Source organism: Notamacropus eugenii, chromosome 6, assembly GCF_028372415.1.
Source record: "Notamacropus eugenii isolate mMacEug1 chromosome 6, mMacEug1.pri_v2, whole genome shotgun sequence".
NCBI classification, from domain to species: domain Eukaryota; kingdom Metazoa; phylum Chordata; class Mammalia; order Diprotodontia; family Macropodidae; genus Notamacropus; species Notamacropus eugenii.
Genome location: NC_092877.1, coordinates 53,344,950 through 53,371,047, shown reverse-complemented (window position 1 = coordinate 53,371,047; position 26,098 = coordinate 53,344,950). Strand labels below are relative to the sequence as shown.

The following is a 26,098-nucleotide window of genomic DNA, read 5'->3' as shown; positions in this document are numbered from 1 at the left end:
AAACTGCCAGAAATAAGATGTAAAGGATATACAATGGGAAAAAATAACCAATAAAGGGATTCAAGTAAATTGCCATTTTCTTGAGAAGTTTATAGGAGAAGGAGGGAAAGATGACACTTGACTAACGGTTCAGGAGACAAAAAGGAGGGTTGAAGCCAAAAAGACTGATGGTCACTGGAAAAACAATTATAATGAGAAGAGAAAGAGAGAGAGAAGGGAGATAGGGAGAGTGAGGGAAAGAGAAAGTAGGGAGAACAGAAGAAGGGACAAGAGGAAGGGGGAGGAGAGAAAAGATAGCACGAATGCCCACAAATAATTGGCAAAGGTTTATTATGATGATTAGATTACAGACAATTAGAACACAAATGAATGACAAAAATATACATTCAATCACACAGAAAAAGAATGTGAAATAGGTGACTGTTAAAGCTTAAGAAGGTATTTTGAAGTGAATGAATGAACATCAATAATTGAATATCACAAACTACTCAAAGAACACCTGTCTTTGGAACAAGGCCTACTAAGGCCACAACCTTTTAAGGGGCTTGGCCCTAAATGAATTATAATAACTAACATTTTTATAGAGCCTGAAGGATTGCAAACTGCTTCACATAAGTTATCCCTTCTGATCTTCACAATACACTACAAAAGAAACAAAAATTCAGAAAGATTATAAAATTGGCAAAGGGCCCACCAAGTTATTGACTGTCTGAGGGAAGACGTGTGCTCAGTTCTTCCAAGACTAGCCCTCTCACCACTACATGAAGCAGCATGTTAACCATGTGCCTACCAGCAGAAATTCCCTCTGACAAACTTTAACTGTACAACTTCACACAGCAGAATAATTTAGAGCTCATGCAGCACAGTCACCATCCCAATAGTAATGGAGGTAGAAGGCCAAGGAGAAATGTAGAGGTGAGAAAAGTATATAATTATTTCCTCACCTGTTGAACACAAACAGTAGCCATTGTAGGTTCTCTATTGAAACAGGACTTCAGATATCCCAAGATTTCTTCAACACACTGCATATCCCAAAAAAAAAGCATCAGATGTTATAATAATGACTATTATCTGCTGTTATGATATTCAGTCAGGAATAAAGCACACAATCTATTGTATTTGCATCAATTTATTGGCAAATATCACAGGCAGGCATCTCTCACTGGACTAAGGAGTCTACTGCACAAAAAATTTCAAATATAAAATGTAGCTAGTATATCACATGTAGAAAAATGTGAAATAAATATTTCAACACACTAAAAAGATTAACAGTAAATACAGCAAACACCTTTTGAATAGTTAAGTTTTTAAATATCGATTGACTGAATGATAACAATGCTTTCATTTTAACATGAAGATGGCTTTGCCATTAATTTGGTTACATTATTTTTCCACTTGAGAAAACCAAAAGGAGAGTGAGTAAAGATAACTCCAAGGATATTTTCATAACCTAATATACTTGAACTAACTTTCATAACTGTTCGTTTTTCTACTCACCTCAATCCACCACACCCAATCAACTAATCAAAAACTCAAAGCTGTTATATTTAATTTTTAATGTAATTCTATGAATCCAAAAGTTAAATATTCTTTTGTCTGAAAAATCCATTATTTGACTGTCCACAAATACTATCTGAACAACTGTGACTGACTCCCTTTTCAGGAGTACATTTGTGACTTTTAAATTCAAGCAAGAGTTTTTCCAATTACAACCAGTCTCACAAATAAACCCAGGAATCTTAAAACTAGTCAACTTTAAATTCTTAATCCTGCCCCTATCTGGCTGTGTGACCCTGAACAAGTTATTTAACCTGTCAATTCCTACTCAACACTCTTAAGATTCTAAGGTATACAGAAGGTGGCAACCTGTATTCATGAAGGGAGTACTGTGCCAATGAAATAAAAAGTCCTAATTTACCCTTTATCTCTGTGAAGACTCTTTATTAAATACTATTGTGAAGCACTAATGATGGCTTTGAGGTACCCTCCACTACCTAGATTCAAGTATATGAAGTTCAGATACTTACTTGAACCCTTCAAGATTAAGATGTCATGTGAAAAAGGAGTCTCAACCTCCTTTGCTAACAGAAAAAGAGTCAGGACACATCACAATACCCCATTTTAGGACCCCAACCAGCCCAAAAAGAAATGCAAGTAGTCTAAAAGTAGAGGTGTCTATGTGATGAGTGATACTAGGGAAAAGGCACAACAGTGGGTTAAATTTAGAAGTCATCCATCAGGGCTCAATTAAACTAATATAAATGATCGGAAATAGTAAGACAGTAGGGACATCACTCCCTCATACTATAAAGGCAATGATTGTAGGAATTATTAGAAATAAGGATACTCTCTACATCTCAAAGAAAAATCTTGACCTAAAAATTAAATTTAAATCCTCTAAGACCTAAATTCTGTACTGATGTGAAGTATGAATCCAGCTGATTTTATATTCTTGTACACATAGACAGGAGCAATATGTTATAATGAAAAGATGCCTAGATCTGTGCACATATGATTGACCATGTGGGAGGCATAAATACAGGAATAGTATCTATTTTCTCCGTTTCATCTTTTTCTAAAATTTTTACTCATCTGGAAGGCTGAATTTGTTACGAGAAACTTTGGAAAACATCAACTATGAAGCCATGAGTATTTCAACAGAAGGATTTGAAATAAGCCATGGTTCATTAAGAAATTAATAACATACCTTGCCAATATCCTGAAGGGTTGCTAGTTCCAGAATCTGTGAAAGGACATCCAAGGCAGCCCGAAGAAAGCCCCCAAATTTTTCATTGCTATTCTGAAGGTCCAATGTAACCTTAGGAAATAGGGAGAAAGTACCATTACTTATGCAGAGATAGTAAGACTGACAAGCAACAGGGCGATAAGAAGATCTGGATTCATGTCCTACCTCTGAGATACACTGACCATGTGGCCAAGGCAAGTTACTTAGTTTCTCAGTACTCTAGACCACTGTGTATGGCATTAAGTTACAGATAAGATGTTAGCCCTGCATGCTGTGGTAGTGGGAGTTTTCTATGCCGGTGACACCACAGATTCAGTCCCCTATCCCCTAATATTCAAAGCCCTCCTTCAATGACTCATAAAGGAGACCTGAGGTTCTTTATATTACTCTGGGCAAAGCACATCATCTTTCTGGCCTGAGAGTCATTCATCACTTGCAAAATTAAGTTGTCAGACTAGGAGATCAAATGATATCTTATGATCCTAAGACTTATGACTTTCTAAAGGCCACAAAACTCTTAAATAATAAAGTGAAGACTAACATCCATGTCTTCCCATTCTAAGCCCAATGCATGATCTTACCTTCCCATACATAGCTACTACATCTCTATACTAAAATATTTTTATAAAGTTTATTAAATACTGAGGGGGATAGCACTGGAATGCCATTATTCTAAAGAGGCTATTCCTGCTCCCCTTTGTTTTACAAATAGGCACTAAGCAACATTCTCTAAGCAGCCTGGCAAAGGTTGTAATTGATGTAAAAATGTAGCCAATACTTTCTCATTCCTACAGGCAATCAATAACAACTTTCATGAAGTCTAGACATTCTAGGTCTTGGCTGAAACCTCTTTTTATTCACTATTGCTTCTATAAGGCTTTTTTCCCTTTTTCTTTTTAAAAATCCCATTATTTTCAAAACTGTAAAATTAAGACTTTAAAGGATTTTGCATTCAGAGTATAAAGCAACTCTCACTGTTAATCAATTACAGGGCCCAATCTGTCCTTATCCTTCTGAGATGACAACAAGCATAAATGTCCAACAAAAAGTGACAATTTTATATCAAGAAAGAGTTGATAAAGTTCTGAGAAAATAACTTATGACATTAATGAAAAGATCTTATGACAGCTACTTAGACATTCAAAGGCTTTTCTACTTATCTCCCAGTTATTAGAAAACTGATCTCTAGATAAGTTAGTTTTTACATTTGTAATAGAGTGATCTTAAGATCACTGGGCATACTTACTGTCAGAAGAGCTGTATTCTAATCCTAATAGCAGTTATCTAACCTTAGACAAGTCATCACATGTCTGTGCCTCAGTTTTCTAATTGGTAAAATGGATTAATAATATTAGTTCTATCTATCTCACAAGACTGTTATAAGAAATGAGTTTTGTAAAACCTAAAGCACTACTAAAATTAGTTATTATTACTACCATATTATCCTAGGATTTATGTGTATAAATAAAACTAAATACAACAATAGGGTTCTCCTATTTTGAACTCTAAACAGCCAGAAAGAAAGTTATACACTATACCTTATAGTTAGCATGAGTAGCTTTTAGAACGTCATACAACTTGAGATAAGAAGGAAGATGATAGAAACTTCCCAATGATGATGATTTACTTGTTATAGCAGGTCCAGAGGGATCAGAAGACCTAGAAGCTATTAAAAATAATGCAACATAAAAGCAAAGCACAAATATAAAGTCAGACATAAAGTTTTTATTTTAAGTTGCTGAGTGAACACAAATGATAACCAGGCCTTTTTGGAAAGCCAGCCCTTTGAGGAGATAAAGGCTGGTTCCAGAAGCTTTTGCCAGCAAAGTCCATGCTGGGAAGGCTTCTTGTGTAGGTAGAGTGATACATGATGGACCGTTTTTCTAATTATCAATTTAGCTAAACATAGTAAGGCATGTCACTAGATGTTCTCATGTAGCCTCAGCAACACATGAAATCATTAGCTAAGACATAAAGGGATTGTGATCAGCATCAAAATAAGTAATACACATACCAATGAAATCAAATATCAATGAAATAATAAACTAGAGAACTAAAGGAATAAAATAAGGGACACAAAAGCATACATTGCCATGTAAAATTAATTTAAAAGATTAGACTTTGGACTCCACATTTCATACTTGAGACAAATTTATAAGTGATACTTATGGTGTGCGATGCCATGTGCTAGGCACTATAATGTAATTTTAGAAAACAATGACTTAAACAAAATGACTAATTATAAACCTGAAATAAATTATGAATGGAACAAACAGGGTTATTTTCCCAGACACACTCAAACTGTAAATCCTAAGACTGAGCTGTATAATTGGGCAGCTATATAAAGAGTTCCACTGTGTCCAGGAATACACACAACTTTTCCTGATGCAGTAATCCTTTGCACAGCCAGGCCATAGGGCTTGGATGCTGCCTTAATGTCCTGCACACGAAACTGCTGCTATAATATTTATACTATTATTTATTTTATTCATACATTGTTATATAATGAGACAGTGAGGTAATGCACTGGATCAAGTGCTAGTCCTAGAGTCAGAAAGACCTGAGTTCCAATTAGACTTCAGACACTAGTTGTATAATGCTGTGCAAGTCACTTAACCTTGTTTCCCTCTATTTCCTCAACTGTAAAATGAGAATATTATTAGTATCTACCACCCAGGGTGTTGTATGGATCAAATGAGATAATATTTGTGAAGTGTTTACCATAGTAACTAGCACTATAGCATTATGAGGTGCTATGTGAATATTAATTATCATTATTATCATTAAATATAAAGTTGAACTACACAAAAATATATACTCAGGTAGACAGTTTTCTCCAAGATAATATTCATTTTTTATAGAGAAAATCTTAACAAGGTAAAGTTTAATGAATACTGGGAATCATGCTAAAATAAACATGAGATTTACTTAGACTCCTACTAGATTGACTAAAGAGCCCTTTAAAAAATACTGCTAGTATTTCCAAAAACATAAGAGTTCCTAATTTGAAAGCTATTTAAAATTTCAATTTCCACATTTTAAATTTCCAATTATAAATTATTATAATGAGGAAAATTTTATAAGTCATATTTTGCTACCAAAAGCCCTCTTTCCCAAAACCTTTCTCCATACCTGGACTAGCTTCACTGCTTTTTTTGGGACTCAGTGGTACAGAGGTCTGCTCTCCTGGTTCTTTTTCTTTTCCTTTACGACGGATTGGACTTAGAGAAGGTGGGTTGGTTAGAGAGGGTAAGGCTGCCTAAAACAGAAAAACAAAAATATTATTCCAACATTGTAATCTGTAACTAAGCATTAAAAGTTTTCAAAATCTTAGCATTTACTTCTCAAAAATGCCATGCCCAATAATAACTTAAAATTCATTTCTGAAAAATCACAATCATCTTATCATCTTATTGGGAAAGTGACCAAAGAATAATCAGAGAAACTAATGAGAGGAAGAAAACAACTTTCATTCACAAATATAAAAATAATATAATTGGACTTATTTCTCTATTGTTCAAGTGCAAAGCCATTCAATGGTGAAGAAAGGTCAAGCAGACAACACAAAAAATACAGGATTACAAAGGAAATCAAAGCTAGTAAAAATAAAAGATGAAAATTCCTCCTCCAACCATTCTTTAAGTTTTATAAGTCCTCAAATGCCTTGAAATCTATCCATGGGCCCTTTAGGAGTCTGTGGACCTCAGATTTAGAATACTCCCCAAAAAAATGTCCTATAGGCACAAAAAATATTTATAGCAGTTCTTTTTACAGTGGTAAAGAACTGGAAACTACAGTAAAGGAGGAGGACTCAATTGGGGAATGGCTGACAAATTATGGTACATGAATATGATGGAACACTATTATCCTGCAAGAAATGGTTTCAGAGAAATTTGGGAAGATTTCTATGAACTGATGCAGACGGAAGTGAACAGAAACAGAACAATTTATATTAGAACCCCTTTATATGAGTGAATAACTTTGAAAGTCTTACAAACTCTAATCAACTCAATGATTACCCATGATTCCACAGGCCTAGTGATGAAGAATCTTATCTACCTTCCTACTGAAAAAGAGGTGACAGACCAAACATGCAAAATAAGAAACACATTTTGAGATATAGTCAGTACACTCACATTGACCTGAGAGAGGGTCTGGGCAGGAGAGCACTAAGCAAGGAAGGGCTGTGCACCAGGGTAGGAGGAGGTCTCAGAAACATTACTGGATCAGAGATGCTGAGACAATAGAGAAAAAGATCTCTAACTAGAGCTGGCAGTACAGAGTGTAGCAAATTCAAAAGTCAAGCAGCAGTGGTGGGCTCAAACCGCAGGGGCAGAATAGGATGCCAATTTCAACTTATAATAGAGCAAGAATCCCAGAAAAGAGGTAAACTTGTAATTCTGTCACTGAACCAGAAGAGCTGATAGTGGCTGAGTTCAAAAACAATTTACTCTTGTGCAAATCCAGAACCAGGTGAAGTACTTGCAGAGCTTAGGCCCTACCCTAAATCAAACAATTCAGGAAACACTGAAAGCTTGCATGTTCCTAGTCTGAGCTGTTCCTGAGATAATGGAACCACACAACACTCAATACTCCAACAAAGCAACAACAGGAGCAGCCTAGATTTTCCCTCCAGAAGGGCACAAAAATTGACCCTAACATAAATCTCAAATTCTGGAAGTGGGCTAGAAGAATGAACAAACAAAAAAGAACCAAACCATAAAAAGCTATTATGGTGAAAGAAATGTTCAAGACACAAAACTAGAAGAAGAGAATGATCTGAAAACATCTATAAGCAAAGACTCAAAGAAAAACGCATCTTGGACAAAAATTCAATCAGAATTTCTGGAAGAAATTAAATGAGACCAAAAAATAAAGTTAAAGATGTTTTTGTAAATGCAATGAAATGAAATGGAAAAGCTGTAGAAAAAAAATAAATAAAAGAAATGAGAGGCAAGGAAGGAAGATTTGGAAAAAGAATCAATGGTTTGGCACAGACATATAAAACCTTGCCTAAGCAACAAATTGCCTGAAACCAATGACTCCATGAAATAACAAGATGAAGACCAAGTCAAAAGATTGAAAAAAAAATGTAAGGTATCTCACAGCAAACAAGTGATCTGGAAAACAGATGAGGGAGAAAAAATTCAAGTCTTTGGACTACCTAAAAACCATTCCCTTTTAAAAAAAAAAAGAGAGAGAGACAGAAATAGAGATGGAGACAGAGGGAGTCTAGACACCTTATTTCAACAAATCTTAAAAGAAAGCTGTCCCAATCACTTAGAACAAGAGGACAAAGCAGAAATAGAATCTATTGTTCATTTCCTGAAAGAAACTCCAAATGAAAAGTTCTAGGACCATTAATACCCAAAATCCAGTGTATTCAATTCAAAGAAAAAACGCTGCAGGCATCCAGAAAGAAAGAATTCAGTACTACTGTCTTACAAGCAATACCACTGTCTAGAAGGGGATGATTTCAGAGAAAACTGGGAAGACTTCTATGAAATGATAGAGACTGAAGTGTACAGAACCAGGTAAACAATTTATATAATGAAATAAGAATACTGACCAATTGCAATTAATGGTAACATTTATCCGGTAACTACTATATACACTGCCTTAAGCACTTAAGAACAGTATCTTATTTAATCCTCACAACAACCCTGGGAGGGAAGTACCATTATTATAGTATTTTAGAGATGAGGAAACTGAGGTAAACAGGTTAAGAGACTTGCCAAAAGTCACAGAGCTGGCAAATATCTGAGTCAGGATCAGAACTAAGCAATTCCTGACTCCAGACCCAGTGCTCCTTCTACTGCACCACCTACTAGTTGAAACATGCTACTTACCTTCAAATAGAGAGGAAAAAGACTTAAAGTGGAAAAGGAGATGTGTGTATATGTATATGCATATATATATACATATATATATATTTCCCTTTTACAACAAAGTAAATTTAAAAATTTGTTTTGCTTGACCATACATGCTTATGTCATGGAATTTATTTTAATTTTTAATTGAATGGGGGTGATGGTAGAAGAGATGGAAGGTAGATTTTTGCTGATTGAAAAAAATAAAATTCAATTTTTGAAAAAGAAAAAAAAAACAACAAAACTCTTCACTTAATACAATCTGGGAGAAATCAATTATACCAGTCTGGGGAAGGCAAACTTTCTAGATGCACAGATCTTCACTTTTAATTAGTTTCTAAAACATAAATATTGCAGATAATTACAGATACTATCAATAGCATTATGATAAAACTTAGTTCTAAATGCAGGAGACTTTATAGAACAAAGTGAAACCTGACCATTTAAATGGTTAGTTAATATGATAAGAAACAATGTGCGCCATTCAGAAAATCATTGCACCGTCCTGATTCTCAGTTTTCTTATCTCCACTATGAGAAGTCTGGATGAGAACATTTCTGAGGTCTTTTCTAGCTGCAGCTCTATGTTCCTGTATACTAACCCACTTTACCTCTATTCCAGGGCTGTTACAAAGACAGCACTGCAAATGAAAAGGTCTCAAATAAACAGGAGCCATTTTAAATGAGAATCACAGGTCAAAAGAAGAGATGGAAGAAAATATCTCCCTCAGCCTCTTTGAAGTATGGATAGACCATGAGTATTAAACACAGTGTGAACATGAATTTTCTGAGATGTTGCTTAGTTTTGCTGAATTTACTTTTCTTTTCTTCCTTGTTATAAGGAATGGATCGATGATAGAGTTTGAGAAAGGGGATACAGTGGGAAATTTAGGTGATGTAAAAGCCAAATACATCAACTGAAAATTTATTTTGGAAAACTACAGGTACTTTTGTTCCTCTTGGTACAGACACAGAGGTCTATAGGGGCAGAATGCTGATAATGTTTTTCAAACTCAACTGCTAAGGCAGTCATGCTTTAAAATTTTTTGTTATAAAGGAAGATTCAATGGAAGACAAGAGAAGGTGTACAAAGGGAAATGGCCACAGTATTAAATATCAAAATAAATATAAATATAAAATAATATTAGGGAAGATTCTTAAATTTAGTACTTTTATCAAATTAATTTCTGATTTGGTATATTTAAAATAGGATGAAAGATCTAGAGCTGGAAGGAAGCTTATAGTGCATGTCTAGTCCAATTGCCTTGTTTTACCTATGAGGAAACAAAAGGACCAGAGAAGCAAAGTAACTAGTTCAAGGCCAAATACAGAGTAAGTGACAAATCTGGGATTTGAACTGATTTTAAATCCTTGATTCTTTCTACTGCACAACACTGGGACAGAAGGAATAAATCATATTGTAGCTGGAAAACAATCAAGTCTTTACAAAATGTTACGTTCAGCACTACAAAAAATATACCTTTATTGCTGGTCCAGGAGTAACATCATCTAACACATGAGCACAGATGTTAATGGCTTTCAGCAAATGAGAAAAGAGCTGCTCTACCATTGTGACCAACATTCGGTCTCCCAAAGCTGGCCATGGCTCTTCTTGCTTCATGGCTCCTGGATGGGTTTCATCTTCTGTAGTCCAGGGGCTTTTCAAAGATTTGGGGGCACTAGCTGCAAGCACATAAGCACTGTTACTTCACAAATAAAGTCCATGTTTATTGTAATATTTAGAGAAGAATTTGAACACAAATTCATTCACCTGACTAGAGGGTAAGACCAGGTTCCAGGACATTCATTTAAGAGAGGGCCAGAACTATTGCTCTCTCCATTTCCCACCTACACTGCTTCTGGACTTCTCTGGAAGTCTCCAATATGCCTTCCTTATTTAGGAAACTCATCACTGGGAAATTTCATTGTGCTGCAAGATTAAATCTGCTTGGTCCTCCCCATTTCATCAGTACTCTCAATTCCTCTAATGAAACCCTCTAACTACAGGGCTGGGCCAGAGGCTCCAAGGTCTATGCTTAAGGAGAGGACACAGTACTTTTTTTATCCTCATCTCTTGACAGCTACATTACTTTGGGACTTCCATAGAACTCTCCATCATGCCCCTGTATTGGGCATCTCCCTGGCCTTTCCTGCCCCCTTGCTTTTCAGCTTCCCTTGGGCACTGACTATTTCTAGATTGTAAGCTCCTTGACTGTCTGTTTTCATTTTTATTTGTATCCCCAATACTGAGCATCAGGCCTGGCACATAGCAGACATCTAACCTTAAAAAATGTTTATTAACTAAGTCATTACTAAACATTCATTATGTGCAACTGGTATTGATCTCTGGAAGGGATACAAACACAATTAAGATATGATCTCTTCCCTGATGAAATTTAAAATCTAGCGAAGGTGATTCAGCATATGTAAATTTGAAACACTATACAATAGAGAGTAATTATATAAAACCAATAGAGAAGAAGAGAATGATATAACAACATACAACACAAACTGCTATAGGAGATAAAAGGAAAGAAATATAGTATTTCCAGGGGCCAGGTGGGGATCAGAGAAGGTTTTCTGTAGGAAATGGCACTTAAACTGGACAGGGAAGATTTCAAACTGCAGAGATGAAGGTAGTGGAGGTGGGGAAGATATTCCAAGTTCAGGAACCAGTGTGAACCAAAGAACAGACATGGAAAAGAAAAGCATGTTTATAGAGAGCAGTGAATAATCCAATTTGGCTGGAACCTAAAACAAGCAGAGTGCAATAAGAAGAAATAAATCTGGAAATGTAGGGAAATTGCCAATTGTGTAAAGCCTTGAATAAAAGGCTGTTTAAATTTTTGTAATAGTTTTTAAAAATTGTTATCATTATTCATACATGTGAGCCTATCAGTTAAAGAGCTTCTGGGAAGAAAATTCTCACTACCCATCAAGACAGGCACCAGTTCTGTTTGTAATCCCAAAGAGCCTCAAACATAGCCAATACATGTGAGAGGAAGGACTTGAACCCAGGTTTTACAGACTCTCAGGTCAACCTTCTAGACACCATTCTAAATTGGAGGTGCCTACTTGTGGTTAAATGAGTAGAAAAAAGGGAACAGGGTTAACTTTAAACTACCCTTACAGGATGGTTGCCACAACACATGCAAGGAAATAAATAAGCTTTGTGGAGATTAGAAATAAATTTGAATAAGTTTCACTAAGGAAGTGACTCATTCCATCATGACGTTATAATTTCCTTCTCTTCTACATAAAACACTCTGAAAGCAAAAAAACAAAAACAAAAAAACCCCACAATGGACAAAATTACTCTGAAGAAATTTAACTGAGATGACTGCCAAGTTTCATTGAAGAGTACCTGCAAGCAAATTCCCAGCTAAAATAATTGCATCTTGATGCGCTGACAGATCCAGAGGGAACCAGGCTGAGGACAACAGGGTGAGAATTGTTGTAGCCATTCCAACTGTACAGCTCTTCCTAGACTCATCTGAGGGATTCAGAAGAGGAACCCTGAAAGCACAAATTGTATAATCACACAACAGTATCTTCTAAAACAGGTAAGATCTTCTCTTTTCAAAACAGAGAAACTAACTATATATTTCTACATTTGTAAAAAGGGAAAAAATTGACATTAACTATTCCTATAAAACACAGCACCATAATATTTGAAAATAAAAGATCTAATTTTAATTCAAAATAGAGATACTACCTCTATCTTTATAGAAGATACTGTACCTTTTGTCTTGTCACAATTGTTAAGTTACCACAATTTACTCCTGAGATATTACCACTTGAAATAAATAATTATTTTAACCAAATAAAGTCAACTTTCATAACAAAGCAATTGGTTATTTCATACAAACTTATTAATAGTAGGTGAGAAAATACATTCTATAAATATGAAATAGCATAATACATAGCTTCATATTTCAATAAGCAAAGTACATAACTACAATAATTAAGCAGGCTTCTTGAAACATTTCCTCACACAAAAGTCCTCCCTGAACCAAGTAAAGTGATATAAAATGAATGCTAACTACTAAAAACTATAAAAGGTTTAAATGATCTTAAAGCTATTAGGTACCTACAGTAAAGGGAATCAATTGTTAAATAAATGACTGAGAGAATTGTAGTATTTCCGACTTTAGGCATCTGAAGCTAAATAATGTTTATCCTAATTCAGATTTAATTTCAGCTTAAAACACTTTTAATTTGAATGCATGATAATATAAATTTCCCCAATAATCTCTCATTGCACCTTGGGATATAGCCTTTAAGACCCTGGTTCAGAAATTCAAACCCAAGTTCTGGTAAGAACAACTAAGTTGAAAAGATTTCCTTCAAGTACAGGCTAGATAAGAGAACGTCCACTCAAAAGGAGGTCTAGCTATGTGCAAAGGTTACCAGTACAAGTCTGACTATCATTCATTTTGGGGGGCAGCCCATTTTCAAAGTTGTTGAGGGGATATGATTTCCAGCAGCAAGAATATCCAATCCAACAAAAGAACAGGTTATTACAGTTTACACTGGACAAAACTTTCAATTAGAAAAGTCATTCTCCACATAATAGAGATGATTCCTCAAATTCAACCTGTAAACCCCATCTTTAAGTCCATGAAATAACAAACCTGAAAATCACATGAGAGAAGTGCACATACCACCCCGGCACTCATACAGAATAACCTCATATTCTAAAATAAACAGAAGATTAAAAATACTTTAAAATTTACCAAGTAGGGTGATTAGTATTCCCATTTTAAAGATGAGGAAACTGGGTGGGACTCAGAGAAGGTAACTGGTCTCTCCAGGATCAGTTAAGTATCAGAGCCATTATCCAAACCAAGGTCTTCTGATTCTAAGACCATTGTTCTTTCACTACATAAAGAACACGCCTCAAGTCTATGCCAGAATAAGGAGTCAATAGCCATTGAACTCCAAACTAACTGCATCTTTGCCAAAGATCTAGCTAGGTGATTTTTAACAGTTCATTTCAGAAAGGTGGATTTTTAAAAATTTCAAATAGTTTATACACTTAACAGCAAACACACTATGCACCCTAATATCTAAGCAAAAATCTACTGCTTTTGTAAGCATGAAATCAAATAGTTTATAGAATGAAGGAAGAAACATACCCACAATGCCATCCTAGACTCCAAATGCAGACTGGAAATGCAGTAGAAAGAAGACACAAAGCTTCACAACAGCCAAACTGAAAAACAAGTGGGAAAATATGTCTATAAAGTATTTGGCCAGAGAATAAGAAATGAACCTTTCTTTCACATTTTCTTCACAAAAATCTCAAGAAGAAATGAAAATTACAGAGACATGAAGAATATCCATCATCAAGAATTATTTTCTGCCTTAATATATACAATTATTCTGGAAGCAAAAGCTGATACACAGAACTATTTTTCAAAATGATTGGTAAACTATCATTCAAGTAAATAGATACAAAAGATGATACAGATGAAGCAAAACCATGCAATATTACTAACACGGAAAAAATGGTTCTTACTTGTTTGCAAAACTGTGTATCTAACTGCCAATGAATAACAGTTTAATAAAATAGTACTAGTTTGAAATGGTATGCCATTTGAATTTTCAAAGATCCCATGTGATTTTCATAGAAACTCTGAGAAAGAGCATGAACAGATTTACTCTAAGTGTATTGGACATTACATATGGAGTCAGAAGAGCCAAACTTGAATCACAATCCTGCCACTTACTAATTGTGCTACCTGAAATGACTTCATCCCTAGACACTTTAGTTGTCATCTATAAAATGAAGGTCTTATTCTCAATTATGTCTAACGTCTTTTCCCTCCCTAAAGAAGAAAACTAAGAAACAGATGGGTGAACCACTTTACCTAACATTTCGCTGCTAGTTAACAGCAGACACTTATTAGAAACCAGGTGCTTTTTCTTCTCTTGGACCAAGACTCTCTCTCCTTAAATAATGTAGCACTAAAATGAAACCCTGACCCAACTATACCTCAACAGCTATCCAGCTTTCCTCTTCTCCTTGCAACTCCACACTACATAACTGCACACATCAGCAAATCATGCAAAGTATCAGAAGACCCCTTTTAAAATTTGCTAGTTCACACATGAAAGAAAGGAGAAGTCTAATCAAAAGATTACAACTAGCTCCAAGGCTTTGTAGGTAGAGAGGGTATTATTATTACCATTTGTTAGATAAGGAAAGTGAGGTCCAGAAAAGTTATAAACAATGTCCAATTCTGTATGACAAATTCAACACTACACTAAGTGACAAAGAAATTCTGTTCATATCAAAGTCAATATTAGCACCATGCTATGAAAAACAAAGAATACATTTCCCTCTCTGCTATTATCACCTGAACATGACAAGGCAATGGGCACTGGAATGTGGAAGAGTTCTTCCGGTGTTTGTTGCTAAATGTATGCTTGGTGAAAAAAAGTATTAAAAAAAAACTAAGGTCCAGGGAGCTGATCTTCATCTCACACTGAATGGCGGCCCTGCCCCTGCAGCTGATCTGATCTCAACCCCCAGCACTGGCTTGGCAAAACTGGAGGCGAGGTGCTTGTCAAGAGGAAACTCTGCTAAGATCTCTGCTAAAGTCTCTCCCTGCTCCCAGATCACTGTACATGCTTGATTGTGCCACCTTGGAAGAACTGAGATCTTACAGATTCCCAGAGTATACCCTACTCTTGACAAAGGACCCAAAAGTCAAGTAACTGGTTGGGAAAATGTCCAAAAAAGGGGAAAAAAAACAAGACTATAGAAGGTTACTTTCTTGGTGAATAGATATCTTCTCCCATCCTTTCAGAGCAGAAAGAACAATGCTTACCATCAGGGAAAGATGTAAAAGTCAAGGCTTCTGTATCCCAAATATCCAAAATAAATATTCAATGGGCTCAGGCCATGGAAGAGCTCAAAAAGGATTTTGAAAATCAAGTAAGAGAGGTGGAGGAAAAATTGAGAAGAGAAATGAGAGAGATGCCAAAAAAGCATGAAAAGCAGGTCAACACCTTGCTAAAGGAGACCTAAAAAATTGCTGAAGAAAATAACACCTTAGAAACAGGCTAACTCAATTGGCAAAAGAGGTTCAAAAAGCCAATGAGGAGAAGATTGCTTTAAAAAGTAGAATTAGCCAAATGGAAAAGGAGGTTCAAAAGCTCACTGAAGAAAACAGTTCTTTCAAAATTAGAATGGAACAGATGGAGGCTAATGACTTTATGAGAAACCAAGAAATCACATAACAAAACCAAAAGAATGAAAAAATGGAAGATAATATGAAATATCTCATTGGAAAAACAACTAACCTGGAAAATAGATCCAGGAGAGACAATTTTAAAATTATGGGACTACCTAAAAGCCATGATCAAAAAAAGAGCCTAGACATCATCTTTTATGAAATTATCAAGGAAAACTGCCCTGAGATTCTAGAACCAGGGGGCAAAATAAATATTGAAAGAATCCAGCGATCACTTCCTGAAAGAGACCCAAAAAAAGAAACTCCTAGGAACCTTGTGGCCAAATTCCAGAGTTCCCAGGTCAAGGAGAAAATACTGCAAGCAGCTAGAAAGAAGCAATTCAAGTACTGTGGAAATACAATCAGGATAACACAAGATCTAGCAGCTTCTACATCAAGGGATCAAAGGGTGTGGAATAGGATATTCCAGAAGTCAAAGGAACTAGGACTAAAACCAAGAATCACCTACCCAGCAAAACTGAGTATAATACTTAAGGGGAAAAAATGGTCATTCAATGAAATAGAGGACTTTCAAGTATTCTTGATGAAAAGACCAGAGCTGAAAAGAAAATTTGACTTTCAAACACAAGAATCAAGAGAAGCATGAAAAGGTGAAGAGCAAAGAGAAATCATAAGGGACTTACTAAAGTTGAACTGTTTACACTCCTACATGGGAAGACAATATTTGTAACTCTTGAAACTTTTTTCAGTATCTGGGTAGTTGGTGGGATTACACACACACACACACACACACACACACATACACACACACACACACACACACACACACACACACAGAAAGCACAGGGTGAGTTGAATAGGATGGGATCATATCTTAAAAAAATGAAATTAAGGGGTGAGAGAAATATATTAGGAGGAGAAAGGGAGAAGTGGAATGGGGCAAGTTATCTCTCATAAAAGAGGCAAGTTAAAGACTTTTCAGTGGAGGGAAAAAGGGAGAAGGTGAGAGAAAAAACATAAAGCTTACTCTCATCACATTCAACTAAAGGAAGGAATAAAATGCACACTCATATTGGTATGAAAACCTATCTTACAATACAGGAAAGTGGGGGAGAAGGGGATAAGCAGGGTGGGGGGGATAATGGAAGGGAGGGCAATGGGAGGAGGGAACAATTTGAAGTCAACACTCTTGGGGAAGAACAGGATCAAAAGAGAGAATAGAAGAAATGGGGGGCAGAATAGGATGGAGGGAAATATAGTCTTACGCAACACAACTATTATGGAAGTCATTTGCAAAACTACACAGATATGGCCTATATTGAATTGCTTGCCTTCCCAATGGGAATGGGTAGGGAGGGAGGGAGGAAGAAAAGTTGGGTCTCAAAGATTTAGGAACAACTGTTGAGTATTGTTCTTGCATACAACTAGAAAATAAGAAATACAGGTAATGGGGTATAGAAATTTATCTTGCCCTACAGCAAAAAGAGAAGATGGGGATAAGGGAAGGGAGGGCAGATTGGTGATAGGGGTAATTAGAATGCTCGGTATTTTGGGGTGGGGGGAGGGAAGAAATGGGGAGAAAATTTGGAATTCAAAATTTTGTGGAAATGAATGTTGAAAACTTAAATAAATAAATAAATAAATGATAATAAAAAAAATAAAAGGTCCAATTCTTATTGAATTCAATTACTGAGAGATCAAATTTGTCAAAAATGTACTTAAGCAGAGTAGGTCAATATGAACTTGAAAACAAACTGTGACATCAACAAATTACCAGTAAATAGTGGCCTCTACAGGATGCTACAAATAACATTAACATATTATGGTTTTATAAAGAAAAACACTTACTGTAAGTGCCCGTGTAGTTGATGTTGTCAGTGCATGGGAAACTGCTGCAATAACTCTAGAAAGGTTATTTTCCATTGTCACATCAGTTATGTTCGGTAATAAGTTGTAGCCTCTGTATATTCTAAAAAACAACAAAAAAACAAAATCAGCATATGCTTATAAGTTAAAATTATAAATGCACCCCAAAAATGGCATTTATGACTCAGGAATACTGGAGGCTCCCATTAGTCTATTCTGCAAACGGTTAATTTGTCTACAAAAATATCTGAACAACTACATGGTATCAGGACAGCAATGACACAGCAGGTGTCTAACGCCCCTTGTTACAAAGCACTCACCTAAGTTCCAAACATACAGGAAAAGCCCACAATTCTAGCAAATATGAAGTAATAATAACAGGTTTGTATCTTCCTTACTTTTAGATGGCAAATTACACTTAGAAAGCTTTATAGCCTTCCTCTCATTCGACCCTCATAATCTTATGAGGAAGACAGGACAAATATTATTATCTACATTTTACAGATAAACGATATGACTTGGTTAACATCAGACAGTTAAGGACTGTCAAAGTCTGCATGAAAAGCCATATTTTAGCACCCTTCCAGTAGTCTTTCCACTACACTACACTGAATCCACAGAGTAAACTAAATTAAACTAATTAAACTAAACTAAATCAAACAGGAAAAAGTACAAGGTCTTTCTACTTTAAACTTTCAGAAATTACTGAAAAGAAGAAAATGTATCACTTCTATTGACCTTCTACTGACAAGGTTCTCTGTTTTCAACTAAGCTTATTCCTCAGAAAACATCTATAACTGAGATATATGCAAAGCATTTACAACTTGATACAACTTGAAACTTGAGTTTCCTCTCTGCTAAAATGACCTTAAGAAGACTCACAATGAGGAAATATGGAGGTACTTAGGAGATTAAAAACTCAAGTTTAAAAAAAATAACACTCTCAGCTAATAATTCAAGTTCAATTACACAAAAGTGTTTGGCAGCTGATGTTTAAGAAGAACAATTATATCTAAACCTGTCACGCAGTTCTATTTGAAAATCATAAACACTTGAACATTTCATTTCTGATTTCACAAGTTTTCATCCAGTATCTTTAACAGATATTTTCTTCTGACAAGAACACGCTACTTAAGAAAAACAAGTTGTAAAAAATAAGAAAATACAACTGACTTCAAAGAAAGTTATCTTTAAGGAAAATGTTACGATGGCTAAGAAATTTTTGCGCAAGTTTTTTCTTTTAACTTAGTCTTTTAAATAAGAATAGCAGACATATAAGAATAACACCTGTCACTACATTTGACAAAGGCTTTATTCAATTAAGAGAAAAATACCAGTAATTGCTTAAGTATGCAAGTTATTTACTAGTCACTTTTTTGAAAAACCTACTGCTTGATAGCAGGCCATAATGTTAGAGAAATAAAATATAGCTTTTAAAATGCAGAAGTTTAAAAACCTTGCAAAACTTGCAAACCTTTTTTTGAAAAAAAAAATCAAGCTTCTGAACAGAAATATGAAACTTAAGAAAAAACATTACTCTGCAATCTTAAATTACAGCTTTACCTCAGGTATATCTGCACAAGAAGATAAGAACAAAGTGCACATAAGAAAAAGAAACTTCAGAAGCGTACAAAGGCTCCAGGCTCTGGAGCCTAGCAAATTCCTGGACTTCAAGGGAAAGTCAAAAAGTGCCAATAATTAGAAGTTCTAGGTGTATCTTTTGGCCACATGAGCTCAAAGTCTGAGTCCTTTTTCCTTTTGAATCTGTATATATTTGCAGGAGACTGTGTCCCAAACCTTTCAGGAAATGTTGTTGAATTTCAATCCTTGCTATACTTTTTTTCAGCAAATACACCTCTGAAAAAACTGAGTTAATTGGGTTAGTGCATATCTGTTCAATATTTCTCAAGCAAAACATCAAAGTCTTACCAGGTCTATCCTCTAAATAAGTACATGATCCTGAATAATGAAGAGAACATTTGCACTTTTGGTGCCAAAGGAACAAGGGTAAAAAGGCAAAATGCTATAGACTCTTCTGCCAATGAGTACAAAGAAACTAGACCCAAGAAGGAAAGAAGAATAGAGGACATTTTGTGGAAATGCTTAGTACAAGACAAAATAAGTTTGGGAAAGAGGTAATAATAACATATTCCCATAAACTATCTAGTACAAATCACAAACACTTAGAATTTAAAAAAATATCATGGTCACATTCTACGAGGCAATGCGATGCCCAGAAACACTCACAGCCATTGCAGGCAGAAGGCCTAGGGTTCAAATCTCAACACTAATAATACTACTTGGGTAATTTTGAGTAAGCCACCGCTCAGAGTCTCAAGTTTCCTCACCTGAAAAATGAGGGGCTTGAACTACATGGCTTCTAAGGGTCCTATCTGCTCTAAATCTGTGCTACAAATAGCAGTGATAATAGCTTATATTTGCATATCACTTTAAGGTTCATATAATTCTTTCTTAACATGTTATTTAGTTCAGTCTCAAGTATGTGAAGTAGGGGTTATTATCAGCTCATTTCACAGGTGAGGAAAATGAAACCCAGAGATTAAACAATGTGTTCCAGGTCACACAGCTGGCAGTATCTGAGGAAAGATTCAAATGCGCATCTTCCTGACTCCAAATCCAGAACTCTGACCACTCACTGCACCACCTAGATGCCTCTGCGATACAAAACATCAATCTGTGGGTCACGATTACCATTTCAAAGGAGCTGTGGGGACATTTATTTTTTGTCAAATCACATGATTTTATATTTGGAAGGAACCTTGTAGGTCATCTAGTCCAAACTCTAACCTACCCTGATCAAAAACCATTTATACAATATTATCCAACATCTATTTCAAGATCCCCAGAGATTTTAAATTCATCAGCTCCAGAGTCATCCAGTTCCACTCTAGCATAATTTATATAGTTATGAAGAGCTTCTGATACAGAGAGCTTAACTGCTAACAGGGCAATGGGCTCCAAAAAAGGGAAAAAGTTAACTAATTTAACTATTCAGAGGCTACATAAGAAGACTCAAAGAAAGTAGCTCACATTTACATAACGCATTATAGCTTAATGCAAGTATTATTATCCCCATTCTACAGGTAATGAAACAAAGGTTCAAAGTAAGAGGCATGCTCAAAAACCACACAAGATACTGAATTGTAAAGCAGGACAAAAACCTGACGTGTTGGACTCCGAATGTGGTACTCTTTTCATGCTGCCTATCAAAGCTTTTCTCTTCCAAAAATAATCTTCATTTAAAAAGCCTTATTTAAAAAGCTTTAAGTAAAATCACCCAGTAAGCGTTGGTAGACCATACACAAAACAAATGCCAAATAGCATACATACCTGGTGATAGTGCTGACTGAGAAGTGAGAGGGAGGCGGAGTCTCATGCATTAGAAGTTTCAGATAGACACTGCTTTGGTCCCTTGCTACAGCCACAACTGGATCGGTCTGTCCTTGGTCACAATTATAAAACAACTTTGGAACAAGCCTTGAATACAAAAAGGAAATGAAAATCATGAAAACAACAAAATCATTTGTTAAATAAAATATGAATTAATATTGTCAGTGTTAAGACAATCTATGCACTAATGCATACAAAGTTGACTATGAATGCCAAGATTTTGTTCACCAACAGACTTTGTAAGCAGACTGAAAACAGAAAAACAAATCAAGGCTGTTACAAGTGACAATAATATATTCTATAAACACTGGCTGGGCTTCCTAAAGCTCTACCAAGGACCCTCTATCTACCACAGATTCCATTCTTATATCAAGCCATAGGCTCATGTGTTGCTATCTTATGAGGTTAGTTGTTTTGTGCTCCACTGTGCATTTCTATCCCATCCCAAAATAAACCCATGTTCAACAAGGGCAGGGAAAATGCCTTAACTGTTTATCTCCACCATAGCCAAGCTCTATGTTCTGTACACAGAAGATGAATAAGTGATGAAAAAATGAATCATAAAAACCCTATTTAGCTTACTTAATATTCATTTATAAATCATCAAAAGACAGTTCCCTCTAATCATCACAGATGACTTCCTCTGCAGGGCTGGTGACAAAGTTTCTCACATATGAAATGACCTCCCTCATATCAACTCTCTTTCACCTTTTGAATTACTGACCATCTTTCTAGGCTACCATCTCTAATTCAAATAACAGCTCCTCCATGAAAACTTCTCTGATCCTTACAGCTAAAATGACTTCTTCCTCAACTAATCTCACCACACTTTATACTCCTTTTCTACACTTAGCACATTCTAACTTGTATGGTATTTATGTATATTTTGTCTCCTATTTTATTCCATGAGTACTGGTCACCATGGAGGGCACTTTTCCTGCCTCCTTGTGCCTTTACCAACCATCTCCCCAGGGTCATCTTACTTAATGACATAACAACGAAACCCTGGAACTGGTTTTTGTCTCACAAAAGTACAGATGGGACTTTAGGGGTTTCAATCCACTCAAAAGTCAAACTTTCTTTAAACAATGTCTCCCTCAATTAGAATATGAGCATATTCCCTGAGAGCAGGGACTGTCTCTCACATTTCCTACATGTATTTCCATCACTTAGTAGTGTTTGGCACATAGTAAAAATGCTTACAAAATGCTCATTCATTATTTCATTCACTCATTTAATGATAGCAAAACTCCTATCTTATTTATTGTACTATCACCCTTAATTTTTATGACACATGACAATGCAATTAAGTAGGAATGGTTTGTTGGCAGAGAGTGATGAAATGATACAACCATTCTGGAAAGCATTTTCAAGTTATGCAAATAAAGCGATTAAAAAGCCCATAAACTTGCCCAGAGATTCCACTGTTGGACATACACACAAGGAAGTCACAGACAAAAAGAAAGGCTTGATATACACGAAAATATTTATAGCTATACTTATCATGAGAGCAAAGAACGAGGGGTGAAAAAAGTAGATGCTTAGCAAGCAGGCAGGATAAACAACGTATGGCATAAGCCACATCTTTCACCAATCCAGTCTGTTCTACACGTTGTTACCAAAGGTAACTTTTGTAAGAGCATCCTGGACTATGTGAATCCTCTAACTCAATCAACTCCAACGATTTCACATTGCCTCTAGAATAAAATAAAAATTCCTCCAACTGACTAAAACTATAGGGAATATGGTCCCAGAGGCTCTTTCTAGCTTCACTGGACATTAGTTTCACTTTCCACAAACACATACAACCCAATTTTCCCTATCTGTTCCTAACACACAACAGTCCATGATCCCTGAATACCGTTGCACAAGCCACTACTCCTGTCCGGAAAGAACTCCCTCTGGAGCTCCATCCCAAATATCTCCTTTCTTCCTTAAGATACAACTCAAGCTCTGTCTTTTGTATGAAACCTTTCCTGATCCCCTCAAAGGCCCTCCCAAAACTGTCTTATGATTAAGTACTTTGTATTTCTCTATTTATAAATGTCATATTTATGCAATGTTTCCTATGTAAGTTTTTACTGCTATCTTTTATTTCTACATTGCCTAAATTTCTCCATGTCCCTTCCCCACTCCTAGAGAGAGATTTCTTATAACAAAAAACTTTTTTAAGAAGAGAAAAAAAAGGCAGTAAAATTAATCAATATCTAGGAAAAATCTGCCAATATATGCCATGTTCCAAATAAGTGGGCCACCCTCCCAACACCTCTACAAAAGAATGGGAGGAGGGGGTATTTTCCTATATCTCTGCTTTGGGGATAAGTGTGCTCTCTTGAATTTTACAACATTTAAGTTCTATTGTTTATGATTCAATCATTTTATGTTTGCCGTTCTTTCCATTACATACGGGGAATTGTATATGTTGTTTCCTTGGCTCCAATTTCTTTTTCATCATGTACTCATCATATATGAAATTCCTTACATGTGAGTAACATTCTATTGCATTCATGCACTACAAAGTCAGCCATTTCTAAATCAATGAGCATCTCTCACATTTCTGGTACTTTGTTACCTAAACAAAGTGCTGCTTTGAATATTTTGGTATGTATCAAACTTTTCTTTTGACTAGTAACACCCTTAGGGTGCACATCTAGCAGGAGAAGGTCCGAGTCAAAGGATGTGGACACTGTAGTGCCTTTACTCGCACACTCCCAAACTGTTTTCCACAGTTCCACCCTGTGTCTCTCTTTGCACAGCCTTTCCAGACACCACTGCTACCATTTCATAAATTTTCCAGTTTTCCTGGGTATGAGGTAAAGCCACAAAGTTGTTTGGATTTAAATTACTTTTATAGGAGGCAACAAAGTGGTATATCCTAGAGTTAGAAGGACCTGAGTTCAAATCTAGTGCGACTAGCTATGCGACGCAGGGCAAGTTATTGAACCTCTGTTTGCTTCAGTTTTCCCATCCATAAAACAGGGATAATAATGGAACCTACTTCTCAGGGAATTATGAAAATTAAATGAGATAATAATTGTAAAGTGCTTATAAGATACTTCTTAGTTATTATTATTATCAGTGATCTTCTTCCATATCATTTTAAATTTTTAAATTCTTTGGGGAATTTGTTCATATCCTTTGGCCTCAACTGGAGAATGGTTTGTGGTCTTAAAGCTTTCTGTGAGGGGAGGGACAGGGAGAAGGAGAGGGAGAGAGAGAGACCTATGTGTACGTGTGTGTGTCTGTCTTATCCTAAAAATATGACTCAAAGAGTTTTTTCCCCAGTCAGCTATATCCCTTGCCATCGCTGTATTACTAATACCTGGACAAATGCTTTTCAATCTCATGTAACCAAAATGATCTATTTTGCAATTTGCAATCACCTCTATCCCATTTTTGGTTAAGAATTCATCTAAACCCACTCAGACGTAAAATACAGATGATTTGCTTCTCTTGTGATTTCTTGTAGCATAATCTTTAACATTCAGGTCTTATATCAACTTAAAATTTATTATAGGCTGCTATTATATGTATGTGTACACATATTTAATTCATATTTATGTACACTTATCTTTCCTATTAAGATCTCCAGAAGTAGAAATTACTTTGTCCTTTGTACTTATATCCTCAGCACCTAGCATAGTGCCAAACATGAAGCATGTGCTTAATAGATACTTACTGATTAATAAATGTAGTGGAATGTTATCTTGCAACAGAAAATAATGAACATAATGTATATAGAGAAATATGGAAGGATTTACAGGAACTGACACAAAGTCAAAATGTCAACAACTACATAAGTGGTAACATCACCAAAAACAACTAAAACTGGATGTTATAAGAAAAAACAAACCACTTTTTGAGAATGAGAATAATGATTTACAGACAACCCTAAAGAGTCAACTAAAAAATAATGTGAAACAATTAAGAACTTTAGCAAAGTTGCAAGATATGAAATAAACCCACATAAATCATCAGCATTCCTGTATGTTACAAACAAAACCAAGGTAGAAGAGACAGAAATTCTATTTAAAATAACTACAGACTGTACAAAATATCTAGAAGTCTAGCTATTAAGATACATATAGATACATACAGAAACTATAGAAATTGTTTCAAAAATTCTTTACACAAATAAAGAGAGATCTAAATAACTGCAGAAATACTGCTTGCTTGTGGGCAGGTCAAATCCACAACAAAATGACACTATTACCTAATGAACTGACTTATTCAATGCCATATATCAAAGGGTTACTTTTTAGAGCTAGAAAAAGTAATAATAATGTTCACCCGGAAAAACAAAGAGTCAGGAATTTCAAGGAAATTTTTTTTTAAATGGGAAAGAAGATGCCTTACCAGATCTCAAACTATACTACAAAGTCATACCATCAAAACTACTTCGTAGTAGCTAAAAAAAAATATAAAGTTGTATTGGTAAAAACAGTTTAGGTTGGGGTGGGGAGCCTCGAGACCCTCTAGGTCTTTTCAGCCTTTTGACTGAATCCAAACTTCACAAATCAAAGGACCACACTTGAGGACCTAAGAAGGCCTCAAGGCCACAGTTTAGATGCCCAATATAGAGAAGCAAATAAGGATGGTAGCCAAGTGTTGGAAAAACCCAAAGATCTCAGCTATTGGGGCAAGAGAGCACCATTCAACAAAAATTGCTAGGAAAACTGGAAAACAAACTGGTAGAAACTATGCATTGATCAAGAGCTCATACCACATACCAAGACAGTCAACATGAATTAAAGGGTGACACCACAAACAAATTCTAGAAGAAAGGAAGAAATTAACTGTCATATTTGTGGATAGGAGAAGAACTCATGACCAAACAAGGAATAGAGAAGATAGCAAAAGATAAAATGGACAATTTTGATTACATACAATTAAAAGGTTTTCACATAAAAAAAACTTTGTAATAAAATTATTTGATAAAGGTCTCATTTCCAGATACACAAGGAACATATTTAAATTTATAAGTGTCATTCTCCAGTCAAATAA

At 35.6% G+C, this 26,098-nt stretch overlaps 1 protein-coding gene across 2 annotated transcripts in view; it reads right to left on the bottom strand.

Annotated features, from left to right (window-relative positions):
• HTT (huntingtin) overlaps positions 1-26,098 on the bottom strand; it is a 220,444-nt gene that overhangs the window by 120,797 nt on the left and 73,549 nt on the right. For both annotated transcript variants that reach the window (XM_072620070.1, XM_072620071.1), the window contains 9 exons: positions 21,035-21,181; positions 17,666-17,786; positions 13,754-13,830; positions 11,980-12,131; positions 10,096-10,298; positions 5,879-6,005; positions 4,285-4,412; positions 2,708-2,818; positions 945-1,022 (listed from right to left, as the gene is read on the bottom strand). In XM_072620070.1, coding sequence (XP_072476171.1) covers positions 945-1,022; positions 2,708-2,818; positions 4,285-4,412; positions 5,879-6,005; positions 10,096-10,298; positions 11,980-12,131; positions 13,754-13,830; positions 17,666-17,786; positions 21,035-21,181 — 1,144 coding nt within the window. The remainder of the gene's footprint in view (positions 1-944; positions 1,023-2,707; positions 2,819-4,284; positions 4,413-5,878; positions 6,006-10,095; positions 10,299-11,979; positions 12,132-13,753; positions 13,831-17,665; positions 17,787-21,034; positions 21,182-26,098) is intronic.